The 17,386-nt window shown below is 38.3% G+C and overlaps 1 protein-coding gene across 1 annotated transcript in view; it reads right to left on the bottom strand.

The window, feature by feature from the left end:
* CRYAA (crystallin alpha A) overlaps positions 1-13,121 on the bottom strand; it is a 30,820-nt gene extending 17,699 nt beyond the window's left edge. Inside the window, exon 1 of the mRNA XM_044072242.1 lies at positions 12,832-13,121. Within this exon, the coding sequence (XP_043928177.1) occupies positions 12,832-13,020 (189 nt within the window). The 5' untranslated portion in view covers positions 13,021-13,121. The remainder of the gene's footprint in view (positions 1-12,831) is intronic.
* Between the last annotated feature and the right edge of the window lie 4,265 nt (positions 13,122-17,386).

Below are 17,386 nucleotides of genomic sequence, written 5' to 3'. Positions count from 1 at the left end.
GTTTCTATGAGAAAGTTAGCACTCAACGTTTCAACACAAGTATTTAGGAAGCTTCTGCAATTATTTTTTAACAGATCCCAGATCTAGCAGAAACTAAACTGATAAAACTATTATTAATGTGGGCTTATATCAGACTTCTGTTTTTTTTAATATAATCTTTTTGATTCATTGTTTAAAACCTCTTCACTGGCTAACAAACTAAGTTATACTACCTAATTCAATCAAAATTATTGACAGGCTGTATTGCTTTACTATCTAGTCCTGGTTAATGTATGATGCCAAATGTGCAAGCAAAGAGATTTCCAGATTTTGTAAACACAAACTCCCTGCACAAGATTGTCAGTACACTAACCAGAGTTGCAAACATATTGGATTTGGTCCTCACTAATATGAGAGAGTACTGGACACCCTGTAGTGTAATGTCTTTTCTGGTATGGTCAGACCACAAAATGGTCTCCTTTAAAGTAAAAATAAAACCTGGAACCCTAGCTCACCCTGAAATGTTCTGGCTAACGTCCTACCATGAAGTGATAACCTGGCAAAATTCCAAGCCCCATAAACCCTGAGAAGTTGAAGACTGCTGCCTACATGGAGCTGTCCCTATACAAGCATGTTAATAGCTGCAGAGAAGCAGTTGTACTCACCAGGAAGAATTACAGAACTAACTTAAAACACAAGCCACCCTGGTGGAATCACAACATCAGCAGGCTGTAGAACAGAAGGAAGAAAACCATGGCAAAAATTTGGAGGTGTAGCACTCAGTAGGATAAAAGCACGTTCATCAAATTAAACAAACAACTCAGAGGACAAATAAAGTCTACCAAAGGCAAATTTGAGGTAAATTTGGCCTCCCAGGCCAAGAAAAATCACAAGGAATTATTTAGCTATGTTGTCATTAAAAGAATACAGAGAGTAAGTAACATGCCTAATCAGACCACCTCATGGCCCTCCCTGTATTCTGTCTCCTACAAGCTGTTGAGGGGAGATTTATGCCTGGCATACAAGACATTGTCAGAGCCCACCCAGATGGACCTTCTATATGTCTGCAAAACAAAGAGCAACATAATTATCCACTCTAAAGACTTAAACCTTGCCTGTGATATAAATGTGACCTGCTGAAGAGACAGTTATGTATCCTAGAGACTACCCCTTCTCTGGAACAGACTCCTCATCCATGTGAAGCAGAATTTCTCCCTAACCTGATTGGCTGGAGAAGAGGAAATTCATCCTTCATTTGGCACCTATGTCTCTAATGGAAATAGGCAGCCAGTAAATGGTTCATTTCCAAGGCCCTGCTTGTTAATGTTTCATCTCCCAAGCCCCTGCTTAAACCTATCAAGGGTACCAGAACTTGTCAGAGATTTGAGAGTTATGGCTAGGCTTAAAAGTCTTTTGTAGTGGTTACCCTAGTACACACCTATGAGCCTAGGTAGTTCACATTAAAATCACCTAGAATAACAATATGTTATTGTTTTATTGTTTTGGGCAGCTGAGATGATAGTAAGAATAAGGAATTTAAGTTTGTAAACAGAGGCTGGAGAGGGAAGGTAGGTGACTTATTAGAAGGTGACTGTACTTCCAGGAGGGAGGTTTTAAAAGGATCCAGCTGGGTTCAGTATCTGAGGAGGCATTTGCTTGGGCAATGATCGTTGGTTTAATGTTGTTTTATGCACAGTGAGAGTGCCCCACCTTGTCTTCTGATGTGTCTTATGTCTTGGAGATATTTGTATGAGGGAAGTAGATGCTGAAAATTAGGATTGTTTTGTTTGAGCCATGTTTAACTGACAGCTGTGATGTTGGGTGAGTAGGGTTGTGAGGATGGTGTTTATCTGGTCAAGTTTTTAATGATGCTTTCGGTGTTAATTAACGTACGGGAGAGGGTGGAGGTGTTAGAAAAGTTATGGGTGTTATTTGGTGGGAGGGACCTGGACTGGATTCAGTGTTGGCTCTGTAGAGGAGTTATGAGCAAGATAGGGGTGAATTTATAAAGGTGTTTAGGAAGCTTGAGGTGGAGTTACTGGAGTTTGGTAGGTTTGTAGGAGATGAGGTAAAGGGAGTATGAAGCTGGAGCTGTGTTTGAGTGGAAGGTGGAGAATGGTGTGTATGTGTTTCAGCAACATAAATCATGAACTTGTACTATAAAAAACTGGGCAGATCTTTTCTGCGCTTACATGACTATGTGTTTGTGAAACTGCAGTTTGCTAACCAAATTCAAGGATATCATTTTAGTTCCACCAGCAGCCAGGTTTGGAATCCCTGGAGATTCCATTATGAGTCCCTTCTTTTTCTGTGTAGATATCAGCCAGGCAGCTTTTCTTGCTCTTTATCTACCTGTAAGACACTCCGATATGTCGCTGATGTCATTTTCTGCAAGCATCTACTATCAGTAGAGATCCTGTCCACAGACTTCCTGAATGACTTTGCTTTCTGTGTAAAACTAGCTCTCCTAAAATAGATTTCTTTTAAATATCATCAAAAGTAATAGTGTTGTTAAGTTCTCAGGTCTCTACATGTTACCCATCCTCATTTCAATCAAAATATGAAAATCATCAATGTTACGTACGTCGGATACCCTGGTTACCTTGCACCTTCCTTTTAAAGCCTATAAGCCTGTATCCTAAACATCTGTAATGCCACGGGTACTATACTTAAAACATGCATTTAGAGCCACTTCTGTTCTTTCTATGATTCCCAACTTGCTGGTCATGGCTTCACACTCATTTTTCTTGCCCCAGGGCCCTCCCTGTTAGTTATATATTTATAAATCTGTAGCGTGCTCCTCACTGCCCAGCAGATTAACTTAGTCCAGAGTTATATCTGTCATTTTGTTCTACCTGTTTCTGGACTTATCCATCCTTGCAAGCTCTACTCCCTGCATCACAGGTTCCACCGAAGTATTAGGTCATGATCATTTTATCTTTCATTAACCACACAGTCAGGTCACAAAAACCTACAGAGTCCTACCATATATCTCCACTCCTCAGCTTTGCCTGGTTGTGCCACACCAGATCCTAATGGCATCTTCTGCTCCACGAGGATCAAGTTCACATGCTCACAACCAAAAACTTTCATTGCACATGATCTTCTAAATTATAGCCTGAGTACAAGCATTCCCAGAATATTTGCAAGCAACAATGATGCAAAAAACAACTTTTTACACAAGGGGGGGGGGCATGAGGGGCTTGCCCCTAAATGATCCAAACTTCATTATTCTCACTGTGACATTGCTGCAGCTTGGAGAAAGAATAGTTATTGACAACAGTGTAATGTCTCTCTTAACTTTTTTTAAGGTGCGTTAATTTCAGATTACCCTAAACGTGCTAATAAGCACACGTACAGATCATGCCTGCAAAGATATGAACTAAGAAACTGAACAAATGCTAGTTCTAGCACTTGAAGATCAAGTCTGATGGATGAACAGGAGAATATCAAGTGCTCCATGAATGTAAAACCTGCATTTCTATTTTCGCCTTATATTTCTTAAGCTCAGCCCTCAACAAATGGAATAATCTCTTCAACAAGCTAAGGCAAATCTTTTGATGCAAATCCTTTTTTCAAACTTTCAGCAGTATATGCTAACCCAGTTGATCTGCCAAGGTATAGCAGTCTACCTCCATCCTTAATCCAACCCTTCCACTGTAATATCTGCTTCTGGCAGTCTTTAGCCCTTCCACCAAAGCATGCCTATATTGAAATACCCAATGGCAGGCAGTAATAGCAGTTGTTCATAACTAAACCACATGTTCTCAATAAGTACTTACTGTATCGTTTGTTTCACTTTCTCTTATTTATAAGATCACCCTTCCTTGCCCCAAAATGTGCACTATGACACACTTTAAATACCTAAAACTGTAATTTGTAATCAAGGGTGTAGTTTGGGATACTCAATGCACTCAAAAAAGTTATTTTTTTCTGAGAATTTGGTAGAAACCTCAAAACTCAAAAAGTACAGAATGTTTAGAACTATATAAGTGTATGCTTACAGCATAGAAATGTACAAAGAATGCTTGTGTGAAAAGAATGCATCTCTAAAATAGTTTTTTAGGGATATCGATGGTAACAGTTATCCTATATGCTTGGGTAGCATTTTGAAGGTTGAGTATGTTTTTTAAAATAAGTGGATGGTGGGGGCAACAACATTAAGTCTGAGTGCAAATATCTGGCTACATCTTTGCATGTAATAGCCTTGTACCATCGCTATTGACATATTCTTATTACAGCAAATATCAGCCCGGTTTTGTAACTTGCTTAAGAAATGCTTCTTGAAAATTTGATCAGACATGCATGGAGTCATAAACCCTTACTCAGCATGTCTGGTTATCAAATAGGATTGTGAACCCTGCAAATTTTTGTTCCAGTTGCAGTAATTATATTTGTAAACCACCTTTCATATGTCTTGTAGAATACGTCAATAGTGGAGAGCACTGCACTTTGGGTAACCACGTTACTCAGTAGTCTGGATTTATACTTACACATGATCCAGTGTTCTCTATTATCGATGAAGAATACTGCCATTGTATAGTAGCTTATCTCAGCTCAGTTTTTATCTCACTTGACCAGTACCACAAAATAGGAAGGCATGCCGGATATTGTACAACAGTGACACCTTTATCAGAATTCTCAAGGTCAGTAGTATATAACTCCAGAACATTGGTCTTTTGAGTGCAGATGTCTAAGAATGAAAATCCCTTCCTAATAGGTTGATTCTAGAATTGCTCAGCAGTCAATTAACAATCTAGCCAGAAGACCCCCAAGCCTTGTCATTTTATATTTTCTGCCAGTTTTGGTAGGAAGGTAGTATTAGTTTAAGGCTAAAATGACTTTCAGAAGATAGTGAAGAAGGTTGGACTGATGATCCACACTTGTTTGATTCCATTTTGGATGCTGAATGCATTTGGCTTTGAGTCATTGTAGAGTGCCTGAGACAGTTCTACGAGAATCAGTTTAGTAGCACAAGGTTTCCTTTAAGACAAATCTGCCTGTTGTAAACTGTAGACTACATTATAGGTGCTCTAATATCGCTGTAAATCAGATTATTTAAACCAAATTCAGTGATATGCTTATTTTTAGTTTTAATGTATCTCTTTTTTACAGAAAACTTTGCTACAGATTGTAAATTCATTCATTTTCTGATTAGTGGGTTAATGTAGTTCAGGGTACAGGGGAGCCAAAGTCTATCCAAGTACTTACTTGGTGTAAGGCAGAAATTTCAGTGGAAATACTTAAAGATAATAATTCATTTAAACTGCACAATCATCCTGAATTTTCCACTTAAGTAGTTCCACTCAGTTCATTTCTGCTGGACAACAAGAGCAATATTTTATGAAGTCATCTAATTTTTTAGCTCAAGTTGATAACCCTACAATTATGGACATCTCCAGAGCTGCAGAGGAACCTCTGCGAAAACTGAAGTCCTGAATTCAATGTTTTGTGCAGCATTTCACTGTGAGTGGCCTTGAGGACAAACCAGAAGGAATTCAGTGTGCCATTAAGGCATTTAATGTTTTTCTTTCAAAAAGGAAAAAGTCATGGTGACATCACATTGGGGTTGAAAGTATCAGTTACTTAGCGAGAAGAAGAAAGACATATAGAAAGTGACTTTTCAGCACTAGTCAGGTTTTTGTTTGTGTTCTTTGTATTATTTTTTATTTTACATATGAGTTAAGTGTTGTCAGTTAATCCACTCTTCAAACTTACCAAGTGGCCGCGTCTTTTTATGCAAAGACGTGAAAGCAGTTTGTATTACATGGTTATGCAAGCATAACACATGCATCACAAAGTTTATACCTCTCAAATACCCTGATTTTGCATAATGTTATTGAATCATTCCGTAGCTGTCCATGATTTTTGTAGAACGGCCCTGATTTCACCTCATGTTTTTGCTTTGTCCGCCCATGTAAAACTTTCAATTTTCTCATAAATCACTGAGGATTATGGTGAGTCTGCAATGCCAGACATTAGACGTTCTTACTTTTATTGTCCTGAAAAATATTTTGATGCAAAATATGTTTTTCTATTGAAAAAATGATATACTGCCTTAGGCTGTGTGTAGCATTACTGTGATAGTTACTTACTTACTTTCTTAAAATAAACAGAGGAAAGAAAAGACCCAGAGTACTAGAGCAGGAACTGCAGGAATGACCTGATTTTGCATCATTAAAGCAATAAGTGTGATGACGTGAAAACAGGAAATACCGCACTAGTAAGTCTGTGGAGAGACATAATTTGCAAGGGGGATGTTATAGTAAAATTAAATAAAAGAATAGGCTAATAACCTGAATTAAAGAGCAGGAAGCCATCTAATCATCTCGGAATAAAAAAAACAACCTTCAAGTAAGTCCATTACTCATTGAACATTATCTTTAAGATTATAGAGTACGAAACTCCATAAAGCCAAGCATAAAACAGATGTCTTTTCATTGATGTAGACAGGTCACTTTCAATGTCCAGAAGCTGGTGCAGAAACCTACTGGTAAGTCTCATCTCATGTTACCTTCGATAGTGTTACAGTATCTGTCAAAGTTCATACCACCCATCTAAAATAACAGTGCCTCTATGATGCTTCTACTGGTAGCATGATATAATATGGTAAAAGAGCAGCAGAGCAAGAGAAATGCTTTGAGTTAGTAATGACATCAGTAACCACTGCATTGATGTTAAAGTAATATTACATTATCTTACCTACAATCCTACTAGTTAATGCCAGTCAGGAGCGGTCTTAGGTCAACTGGTGCCCTAGGAAGGAGTACTGCATAATTTCACTCCACTACTGAAAAGTTAAATTAGAGGGCCCATCTGAGGGGATGTGTTTGCTAAGAGATAGTAACACACACACACACACACACACACACACACACACACACACACACACACACACACACACACACACACAGTCCCATCTTCCGTCCAACTACTCACTCTGAAAGTGTCCCATCTTCCATCCGTTTCAGTTTCCGCTTGCTCCTAAGTATCCGTCCATCCCACTTGCTAACCCGAAACCGTCCGTGTCCCGCCTGCATCTTCAGTGAAGTCCGTCTCAGTTTCCACTTGCGAACCCGAAACCGTCCGTGTAAGCTCCCGCTCGCAAACTTGAAAATACAAGCACTGTGCGATGAGCGATGATGTCAGCACACCCGCGACTGAACTTCTTTCTTCTTAAAGAAGAACGCGCCCAAAAAAAAAAAAAAAAAAACTTTTTTTAAAACTAGTCAGCCGATTCCAGGGGGGTGCAAGTGCACCCCCTTGCACCTGCCTGCGGGCGCCCTTGCCTGCGATATACACATCCTCTATCACAGAGCAAAACATTTACAAATAAATGTGCATACCTTCCAGAATCCCATCTTTGGTTTTAATGCAATTTCAATCTTTGCTAGCAAGGTAAAATCCTTCAATAAATATGAGTATGCCCCCTAAAATACATAAAGTTCTCTTTATCAACCAGTTACTTTTCACTATTGCCTTTTCCTAAACTCCTGTGACTGTGACAAAATGCAGCAGCATATTAGACTCTAAGCATGCCACTGAATGAAACCAGCTCTGAAATTTTCTGTATGAGGCATTACATTTATATAAATGTGAATGTATAAAAATGCCATTGGAATGGGTAATTACATGAGTCCACATATTATATAACTAATCAATATACAGTTGCTACTCACTTTCAAATGTTTCAGCAGACATCTGGTCATCTGTGCTGAGCCACGTGACTGCAATGTATTCTTCCACTCAGAGTGGTAGAACAGTCTGTGTAGCCACCACAGTCTCTGTAAAGTAATGTCATCTGATTTCTACACTGAAACTACAACACTTAGATACAATACGGATTCCTATAACATGCATTGTTTTAATTGTCCAAGGTTACTGCCTCCAACATACTAAATCATGTCGCATCTAATCCTACTTCCTCTAGTCTAAAAAGACATAGTGTGTCCATATTTTTGCCATACCCTTATTCTTCCATCTTAATCTTATCCCTGTCACCCACAACCTTTCTTTAAGTAAGGACTCAATAATTCTATACAGTACGAGAAGAGATACCTCACTAAGTTCCTACGCAATGACAGAATTCTCATTGATCCTTAGCTTTATTTTTATTTTTACTTATTTATTTATTTTACATTTGTTGACCGGGCTAGTCTAGCTGGACATATATCCGTTTACAGTAGAGGCCCGGGGAGAAAAGCTCCAGTATAGATAAAATTACAGTGATTTATAACAATTTAAGAATTTTCTTAATAGATTTATACAAGGTACAAGAGAGGATGTATGTGTAAACCAAAGAGTATAAAGGTCATACAGTCAAACCAATTAGGAAAAACTACAAGAAATAGCTAGCTAAGCTAGATGTTTCACTGTGTGATATCTTAAACTTCCTGTAATAGAGACCCATGGGATATATGCAAATTACTCCTTAAGGACATCAAGTGTTTCAGCTATATAGCTTCTGAATGTCCATGACCTTTTTATTCTTTGGTTTGGATGTTAGGTGGGATATTTTGCAGATACCTTAATGGTTATGGACATCAGCTGGGTGTAAAGACCCTGTGTTTCTAAAGTAAAGCCACACAGTCCACTTATGCTTTGCTGACAAGGTCATAAGAAGGCCGAAATATGCATCTCCACAGCTAGTGGGGTTTGGCTTTATTGGCCTGAATATGTCCATAAAGACTTAAAAAGAAAAAACTAAAAACTTATAGGTAAAGGTACCGCATCCAGGTCCAAAGAAGTTATAGTGCCATTCTAGTCAGCCCTTATCAGACCCATCAATGAGTACAATATCTCCTTTAGCATGTACCTAACTAGACACTTGCAACAGCTGGAATGCCCACAAAGGTTTCTCACTAAGAGAATCCAAGGCATGAATACCCCATCCTACATAGATTGCCTAAAGGCCCTCTCTCTGTACCCAGTATCCTACAGGTTCCTGAGATGTGATCTATGCCTGTCTTATAAGGCATCCTCATATCCAGCCCTGATGGATCTTTTGCACATCTGCAAAACAAACAGAACTAGAAACACTAGACCCAAGGATCTGAACTTCACTTGTGGCATAAATACAGCATGTTGAAGGGATAGATATGCGACTCAAAGGATCCTCATGTTATGGAATAGACGCCCCATCTAGGTGAAGCAGAGTTCATCCCTGATCTTATTCAAATGAAGTCTTGACCATTGGATGGAAATTGCAAATTCATCCCTGGTCTGGCTCCCATGTCTCTGATGGACACAGAACATCGGTACATACAATGTTTCACTAATTGACATCCCCTAACAAGTCTCTTAGCTACCTCCTTATTAACATACTTCCCCTCCTAATAGATATCCAAGGTACTCAGGGACAAAACTGGGTTGGAGTGCACAGCTAGGCTTATAAAGGCCCAAATGGTCGCTAACTTAGTAACAACCAATGAACCTATAAAGCATTTTTTGACAGCAAAGAACATCTTAGTAAGTTTGTAGAGTTTTGTTCCACACACATTCTCCTGTTTCCTTCTCTTTGTTGAAAATTTGGCATCCTTTTGGTGGTTAGTAAGATTCATGAATACTTTAGAATGTGCACAAGCCCTTCTTGCACAAAATGTAAAGAAAATTAATAGTGGATCTCAATTCAAGAACACATCATCTGAGCTCCCATATGCCAAATATGCAAAATATCCCTAACTGAGTAAGATGGCTGGGGTATGGGATTCGCAGACATGACTGCTTTTAAAGGCAGGCTTACTTCTCAAGTCCTATGCTCAGAAATTCTGGACAAAGCCAAATATAATGGGGGACAAAGAACCACATTCAGGAACAGTTTTAAATACTGTTTAATAGAACAACAGGTTTTGCATTAATACAAATTTCCTGAACAATAAGATGTACAAAATTCTAAATGTCTGGCATCATTGACTGATTGTAATCTTCAGTGATTTACTAGAAAATCTAAAATTTTATGAGGAAAAGCAGGGCAAAAATATGAGGAGAAATCAGGGATGGTTGAGAGGTATGGAAGCAGGCCTCTTGTGTAGTACTACAGGAAATCCTGGAATACACCCCTCAGCCAAATCTCTCCTAATAGCAAACACTCCCTGTTAGCCTCTGAGTCCACACAGCCCCACCCAGCCTTTGTACAGAAGGCGTGGAGTGTCAAGCTCCTACCCTGTCTTGGCAGAGAGCAGAATCTTTCACACCCTACCCCCTTGTGTCAATGAACAGTGCCCTGTGGTTCTCCATTACAGTATGGAATCAGAAAATGATTGGAGATCATGACTGCTCTATTCATACCCTCCTATGTGTCTCACTCCAGAAATTAGTCTTCTCTGCCTACCGCTCCCTCCACTCTATAAGTGACTAAAGGTCACAGATTTTCCCATGCCCTCTTAAAAATCTCTGCAACCCTCTAATCAAGCAATAGTCCCAGTGGTGTTTAGTTTAGCCACCTACCCCTCCACTTCTCCTGGCAGTGACTAGGTAAAATCCCTACTTTAGTTATATTTATGTGTCAGAATTTCCCTTCATATTCTAAACATCAGATTTCCACCACAGGTACGCAGTAGCAGTTACCTGATTTGACTGATTACTATACTAATAAGATGTGCAGTGACTCTGTTCAGGAATTACATCTCATTAGCATAGTGTGGAGTGGCTGGTTCATTGGACCATGCTGGCTATCCCCTGCTATGCTGCTCTAGCACCACCAACCCACCCCCATCCCACCATTCTCTACAAGATTTGTACCACGGATATGACATATTCCTTTGGCCTTGTAAGCCAGGGATACATCACTCACTCTTCTGGAATCACTGCTTCATTTTCTTTTTCATTTTTGGCTAATCCACATCTATAAATGACCTAAAATTTAAAAATAATAAGTAAATAAATAAATATACTACTAAAAGTGCATGATGTTTTTATTTCTGTCAAATACATACCATTGTTTAGATAAAAATATAATACTCAAAGCTGAATATTTAAAAACAGATCATATTCTCTGACATTAATTTTGCCTTTTCCATGATAAATCATTATTTATTCATTTTCTGATACATGTTCTAGCCTATATAGAGGTACAGGGTGCCAGACCCTATCTCATCATACAGGGGCATAAAGCAAAGGAGTAATCCAGGACAGGATGCTAGCCCATAACATACACATGTGCACACAGTCACACATACACTCATATGTACACACACACATACACCAGACACACACACACACACACACACACACACACACATGCAAGTGTGTACTTATATGTAAACACACAAAGATATGTTCCTCATTTTATTATGTTTGTCCTACTTAAACATTTTAAACCAATTTGACATGTTTATTCTTTTTGTTTTCTGTTATACTAAACCTAAGGCAATTTCTGCAGTACTGGCAAAGAGAAAGTATTTTATGGTCAACTATACCCAGCAGACCTACTTCACTGCTGCATATTACAAGCAGAATGATTTTGACCACATTCATAATATTTCTGTGATGCGGTAGCGTTGTCGCCTCACAGTAAGACATTGTCCTGTTCGATTCTCAGCTAGAGCGTCTTCTGTGTGGAGACATGCGTGAATGGGCATACCCTCGTTGAATGTTGTAGATCAGGGCTGGCAACTTGGCACGTAAAAATCTACTGCCAATCATTAGCAGACCGGAGTTCCCCTGTGGTGACCCCTAACCAGGAAAAGCCGAAAGACACAACAACAACATAATATTTCTGTGATAAGTCTGTATTCTCATTAAAATGCTAATATTTTTTTCTGAATCTTCACACACGTGTAACTATCCATGATTACAGCAGGATAAGTGGTGTACACTGTATTGTCATGAATGTTTTTTGGACTACTTCTGAAAAAGGAAATTTAATTTAGTAGTCTAAACTAACTAAAAGGAGTAAACTATTGAACTGCTGCTCTAGCTGCTAATACATACAATCTCACTGTCTGAAAGAAAGCTATTACTGATATACAGACTCCATGTCAACAGCTAAATAAAAACAATGCATTTAAAATGGCACAGGGTAGTCTATGGAGCAACTTATTCATAGGAAATCATACTCTTTTTTCTTATCTTTACATGTAGGGCACGTCTGCTCTAATGAGCTGCCAAACATACTGTATGCAGCTGTCATTAAAGGCACATTTCTTGACTTAGTTTCTTTGCTCTTAATTAAAAAATTTGGTCATTTCTCTTTTGGTCTACTGTGTATATAAAAGTTTGCTGCTAGAAACAACAAACTAGTTCTTTAAACCAGTTACTTTTGCAAAGGATCCCCATTGTCATGGCAAAAAATGGTTGATGATGAGTCTGAAAACTAATATTTATTATAGTCCCAGTACAGCAAAACACAATTTCTGAAAGCCACTTTTAGCTGACCAGAAATCTTGTTTGCAGTGCTCAAGACCTGTGCACCACAGCTATGTAGGGAAGGCCCCACACCGCCATAATACATACAAACCCTACATTCACATAACAATGGATGAAAATCGCAAAATCCAGGTTTGCTAAAATCCAATTTCAGCATAATTTCTTTGCACTGTCAAGACTCGTACAATGTTCACAAGCTGCTATTATTTTTCCAATAAAATAGCCAAAAATGCATCCTTCAGTTTTCTGAAACATAAGGAATATAGTACCCATTGAAAATTGTCATTATATTTATATTTTATATTTATTTTTCAGTGCAGCTCATACGAAATCAATATTTAGAAATGATATTCATGAAAATGATTTTAATGCAGTATTTTGATAAAACATCAATGCCATATTTTATCTTTGTGCATTCCAGTCAAGTTTTCATTTTTCTTATAATAGGACTATCTTAAGACTATGACATAAAAACAAGATTCTTACCTCAGAAATTCCAGAGTCCAGGAAGCTACGGAGGAAGGATTGCCTGTAAAAGGGACTAATAGTGGAAGAAAAGAAAGGAAATAGATCATACTCAAAGAAGCCCTCTCCAAAAAACTGATCAAGCAGTCGGCTTGGGTAGAAGGGGCTATGAGCTCGTCTGAACCAAGGATGCTGAATGGTAATATCCATGACTGCTGCTGCAGTTGGTGAGGCAAATTAGCTGGGTTACTTTAAGAGAGGAAAACAGATGCTTCTAGGACTGTGCAAGTATGTGCACGTGCAAGTGTTTGCCTGGGAGTGGAACTCTCTTGCTGTCTCTATATATACAAGTACTGTAGAATGAAGGTATTATGTAGGATTTCTCTGAAAGGACATGATCTCATGAAACACAGACTTTGGTCAGCAGAACTGTAGCGAGTGACCTGAGAATGACAGTCTGGTTGGGATATGCGCCAGAGTTACAGTATTATTCAAATATCTTCCCATTCAGCAGAAACAGCAACTAGTGTCACCTTTCTGTACAGGAATGCAACAATATAAATCTCTAGTGCTTACAACTTCATTTGAAGACATTTGCTCCTAATAACAAAACTCTTCACTTGCAATACCATCAGTATTTTTGCATTCTTAACTTAACTGATTTGCTGTTTTTCATTTAACTCTGAAACACTGTAATATACTTAGCTCTGTGACAAATACAATACTGAAGATTTGTCAGCATATTTACACTTAATTTAGCAGACAAGCAACAGAATATTTCGTAATTTACAGCAAATTAATATCTCATGATGTAATTTAGGCACAAATTAATTCTAATGTGCATCTTTGTAACCATAGATTAAGGCCATGTTTTATGTGCTAGAGAAAATCTTGTCAAAAGTACCTTTCTGAAAAGGAGCATTGCCTACAAGGGCCAACCGAATTTACAAAAGGTAAATAAAAATGTAAAGAAATGTGACTTCATTATGCAATAGTAGGCTTGATATACAAATCACATAATACAGTAATGACACAAAATGCACTGAAGAACACATTTGCCAAACATTTTCTTATTTGTATTATACTAGTTTCAAAACTAGCAATTGCTGTATATAATTAGTGAGGCTCTGAATTCTGCTATTTGAAATTAACTAGCTTTCCATTCATAACTGGGCTGATGTTTTCAGCAATGGACCCATTATCAAATGCATCTGAAGTTGCATTCCACCAGTACACACAGAAAAGAAACATAGTTGTCTTTACCACCACCCTAGCTGCCTAAAGCACATTGTACCTCTACACATCACAAAGTATATCAAATTTCCCAATCCTTTATTATGTAAGCACACTGTTGGTTTGTGAACCTTTAATAGTTCAAGTTATGCATCTTACAAGATGAATGAATAAGGATTTCAAGTAAAAGATAAAGCAGCTCCAGGGAAACGGAGCAAGGTGCAGAGAAAATGAAGTCAAACAGAATAAAAACTGCACCAAAAGCTCACACGCCAAAAATTTTATTTAAACAAAAAGGTAAGCGCTTTTGCAGCTAACAAAGTCGCTTCATCAGACAGCTAGTAAAATACTATAAAACATTTAAATAAATAAAAAACATGTCAGGTGATCAGCACTGCTAAGGTCATTGGTTATAGTTAATTAAAAAATTGTCATGATTAGTTAAATTAAAAACACATGAGTGCTGTGCATTGTATAGCCTTACTAAGCTCTTATAAAAGTAGAGAAAGCATTTCACATAACAATAACACTGCACATAACAACAAGCTAACCATTTCTGTATATATCATACTAAAAATTAAAGCTTCCAAGGACAGGTTACTAGAATTTATGTGGCAATGGACGTGCTTTGAGAAAAGGTTTAAGGGAAGCAATGCCATTCAAACCTGGGGGGTTTTCAGCATTAAGCTTAGGTATCCATTCTTGCTCAATGCTTTCTGTGTGATTCTCAATGTCGCCCCTTCTGATGTCAGGATGTATTACTTGTATCACAAAAAATTTAAAAATATGTGTAGGATCTTCACAGTTTACATGGTTAGCTAATGCACTGCTGTCTTTCTTATTGTTAATGTCCCTAATATGTTCAAGCACTCTATCTTTGAACATTCTATTCGTTTTTCCTACATAAAATGAATGCAGGACACACAGAAAGAGAAGTATACTACATTAGAAGTTCTGCAGTTGGCAAAGCATTTGCTCTTAATGTTAAAGCCTAAAGATGGATGGGTATAACTGGTACTAACATGAATGAGTTGGCAGGCTATGCAATGCTTGCAAGAAAATGTACCAAAGCGATCACTTTTACCAGTATGCTGTGATCTCTTTTTATTGCACAGATGCTGTTTCAGTGAGATGTTATTCCTAAACGTAAAAGAGGCGGATTTTCCAATTCTGTCTGTCAACCCAGGTGTTTCTTCTAAAATACTCCAATGTTTTTTAATGATGTTGGTATATTCATTAATATCACTGGAATATTGCATAATAACCCTAAAACCATTGGTGTTGTACTCCAGTCTCTGCCCTGAATCCAAAGATTGACCTTCACTGAGATATGGTTGCATCTGCCACTGCGTTGCCTCCAGGCTTTAGTAATGGCACTGTCAATGTCTTGTGCACTATATCCTCTATCTAAAAATTCTTGTTTAGCTACTTCCAGAGCTAGTTGTGCTGCTCTGTCATCGCTGTGTAGTCTCAAAATTAAATAAACTTGTCCTTTGACAACGTTCTTAGTGTCTAGGATGTATGCTAGACCTGTGCAACAGAGCATTTTTCCTAGTGGGCTTTCTGTAAATGCTACTATTCAGTTTCTGTTGTTCTGAATTTTTAACTAATACATCTAAAACATTTATTTCACTGTATGAACATTGATAAGTAAATTTTAAAAACTTAGTAGTGTAAATGTATTTGACAAATTCATCCGATTCTTGATTGTTTCCCTTCCACAGAAGGAAAACGTCGTCCGTAAATTAAGCAATATTCACTCTACAAAAGAAAACAAAGATTTCAAATACTGTATATACAAATACAAAAAACAAGCACTACACAAACAATTCATTCACATCAATCACAATCCCTAAAAACAACTGCAACCACATAAATTAAGATCCCTGAAATGAAATTCTTCAAAATTGGAATGCAAACAAAAACATCAATACAGTCAAATCAGACTGAAAACTAAAAAATGCACTAAATTATATCAGATTAACTAATCATATAACTAAAACAAAACCCTAAGAGGCATTAGGTGTCGTCAGTTGGTATAAAGGTTATGGGGCGGCCATGGTGGTGCAGTGGTTAGCATTGTCGCCTCACAGCAAGAGGTTCTCCAGTTCGATCCTCGGCTGGGGTGCCTTCTGTGTGGAGTCTGCATGTCCTCCCTGTGGTCGCGTGGGTTTCCTCCGGGTGCTCTGGTTTCCTCCCACATCCCAAAGACATGCAGTAGGTGGATTGGACCCTCTAAATTGGCCCTAGGAGTGTGTGTGTGTGTGTGTGTGTGTGTGTGTGTGTGTGTGTGTGTGTGTGTGTGTGTGTGTGTGTGTGTGTGTGTGTGTGTGTGTGCCTTCTGTGGAAGGTTGGGCGCTGGGCTGGCAACTTGACACTGTAAAACCTCACTGCCAATCATGAGCAGACAGGTGATCTGCTGTGGCGACCCCTAACCAGGAAAAAGTCGAAAGAAGAAGAAGGTGGTATAAAGGTTATGATGTTTATGTCACAAATATAAGGTACTGTGTTTGATTCTCACCTTTGAAATGCTAGTTAGCTAGGCTTAAAAAGACCCACAAGGGCAGCTAGCCTAGTACTTACCTACAAAACTATTAATATAACCTTCACTACACTTCTACAACAATGCCACAAAATAACTATAACCATGCAACAAAAAAAAAAAGATTGAGACTGGGGTTCATATACATATGGCCCAGCCAGAGCACAAAGGTAACTACCACAAGCAGACACTAACTGCAGAGTGTGGGTGATTCTAAGAAATGCATATGTGTCAAATTAACTGTGAGTTGCCTCACACTGCAAACTCCTAATTTGAACGAGAAGCAAAACACAAATGGCTCAATGAAAAACACTTGTATTACAAATTACATATTTATTTATGGGTTACTTAAATTGGAAAGTATTATTACCCAGTGGACCTCTTCAGTCATGATCCAGTTATATGGCATATGAGGCCATATCAACATTAGACTTACAGTGAGATTCAATAAAGCCTACACAGTGGTTTTCCACAGTGTGCCATCGCAGCGAGATGCACACACAGGCACAGAAACTTTTAAATTCAGTAAGCTCTATGTAGCAGCACACACCCCTGCACAAGCAAGGTAAACACCATGCTATGACAATTACTGCATAAGCAGCTGAATTGCAAGCTAATCAACTAAGGCAACACATTGGAGATATCCAACAAGCTATAAAGCAACCATGTAGACTCCGTGCTGGTGTTCCCCGTGAATTCCAAAACTTTTGAAATACTGCCAAGGAGAGAAGTATACATGGACAGAATAAAAAGTAAAATGTGTGAGAGTTGTACAGAGCTGACTTTAACATGTGACAGTAG

This window comes from Protopterus annectens, chromosome 5.part0, assembly GCF_019279795.1.
Source record: "Protopterus annectens isolate FY-2018-M chromosome 5.part0, PAN1.0, whole genome shotgun sequence".
Classification (NCBI taxonomy): Eukaryota; Metazoa; Chordata; order Ceratodontiformes; family Protopteridae; genus Protopterus; species Protopterus annectens.
The sequence above is the reverse complement of the archived record's forward strand: the minus strand, read 5'-3'. Positions and strand labels throughout refer to the sequence as shown.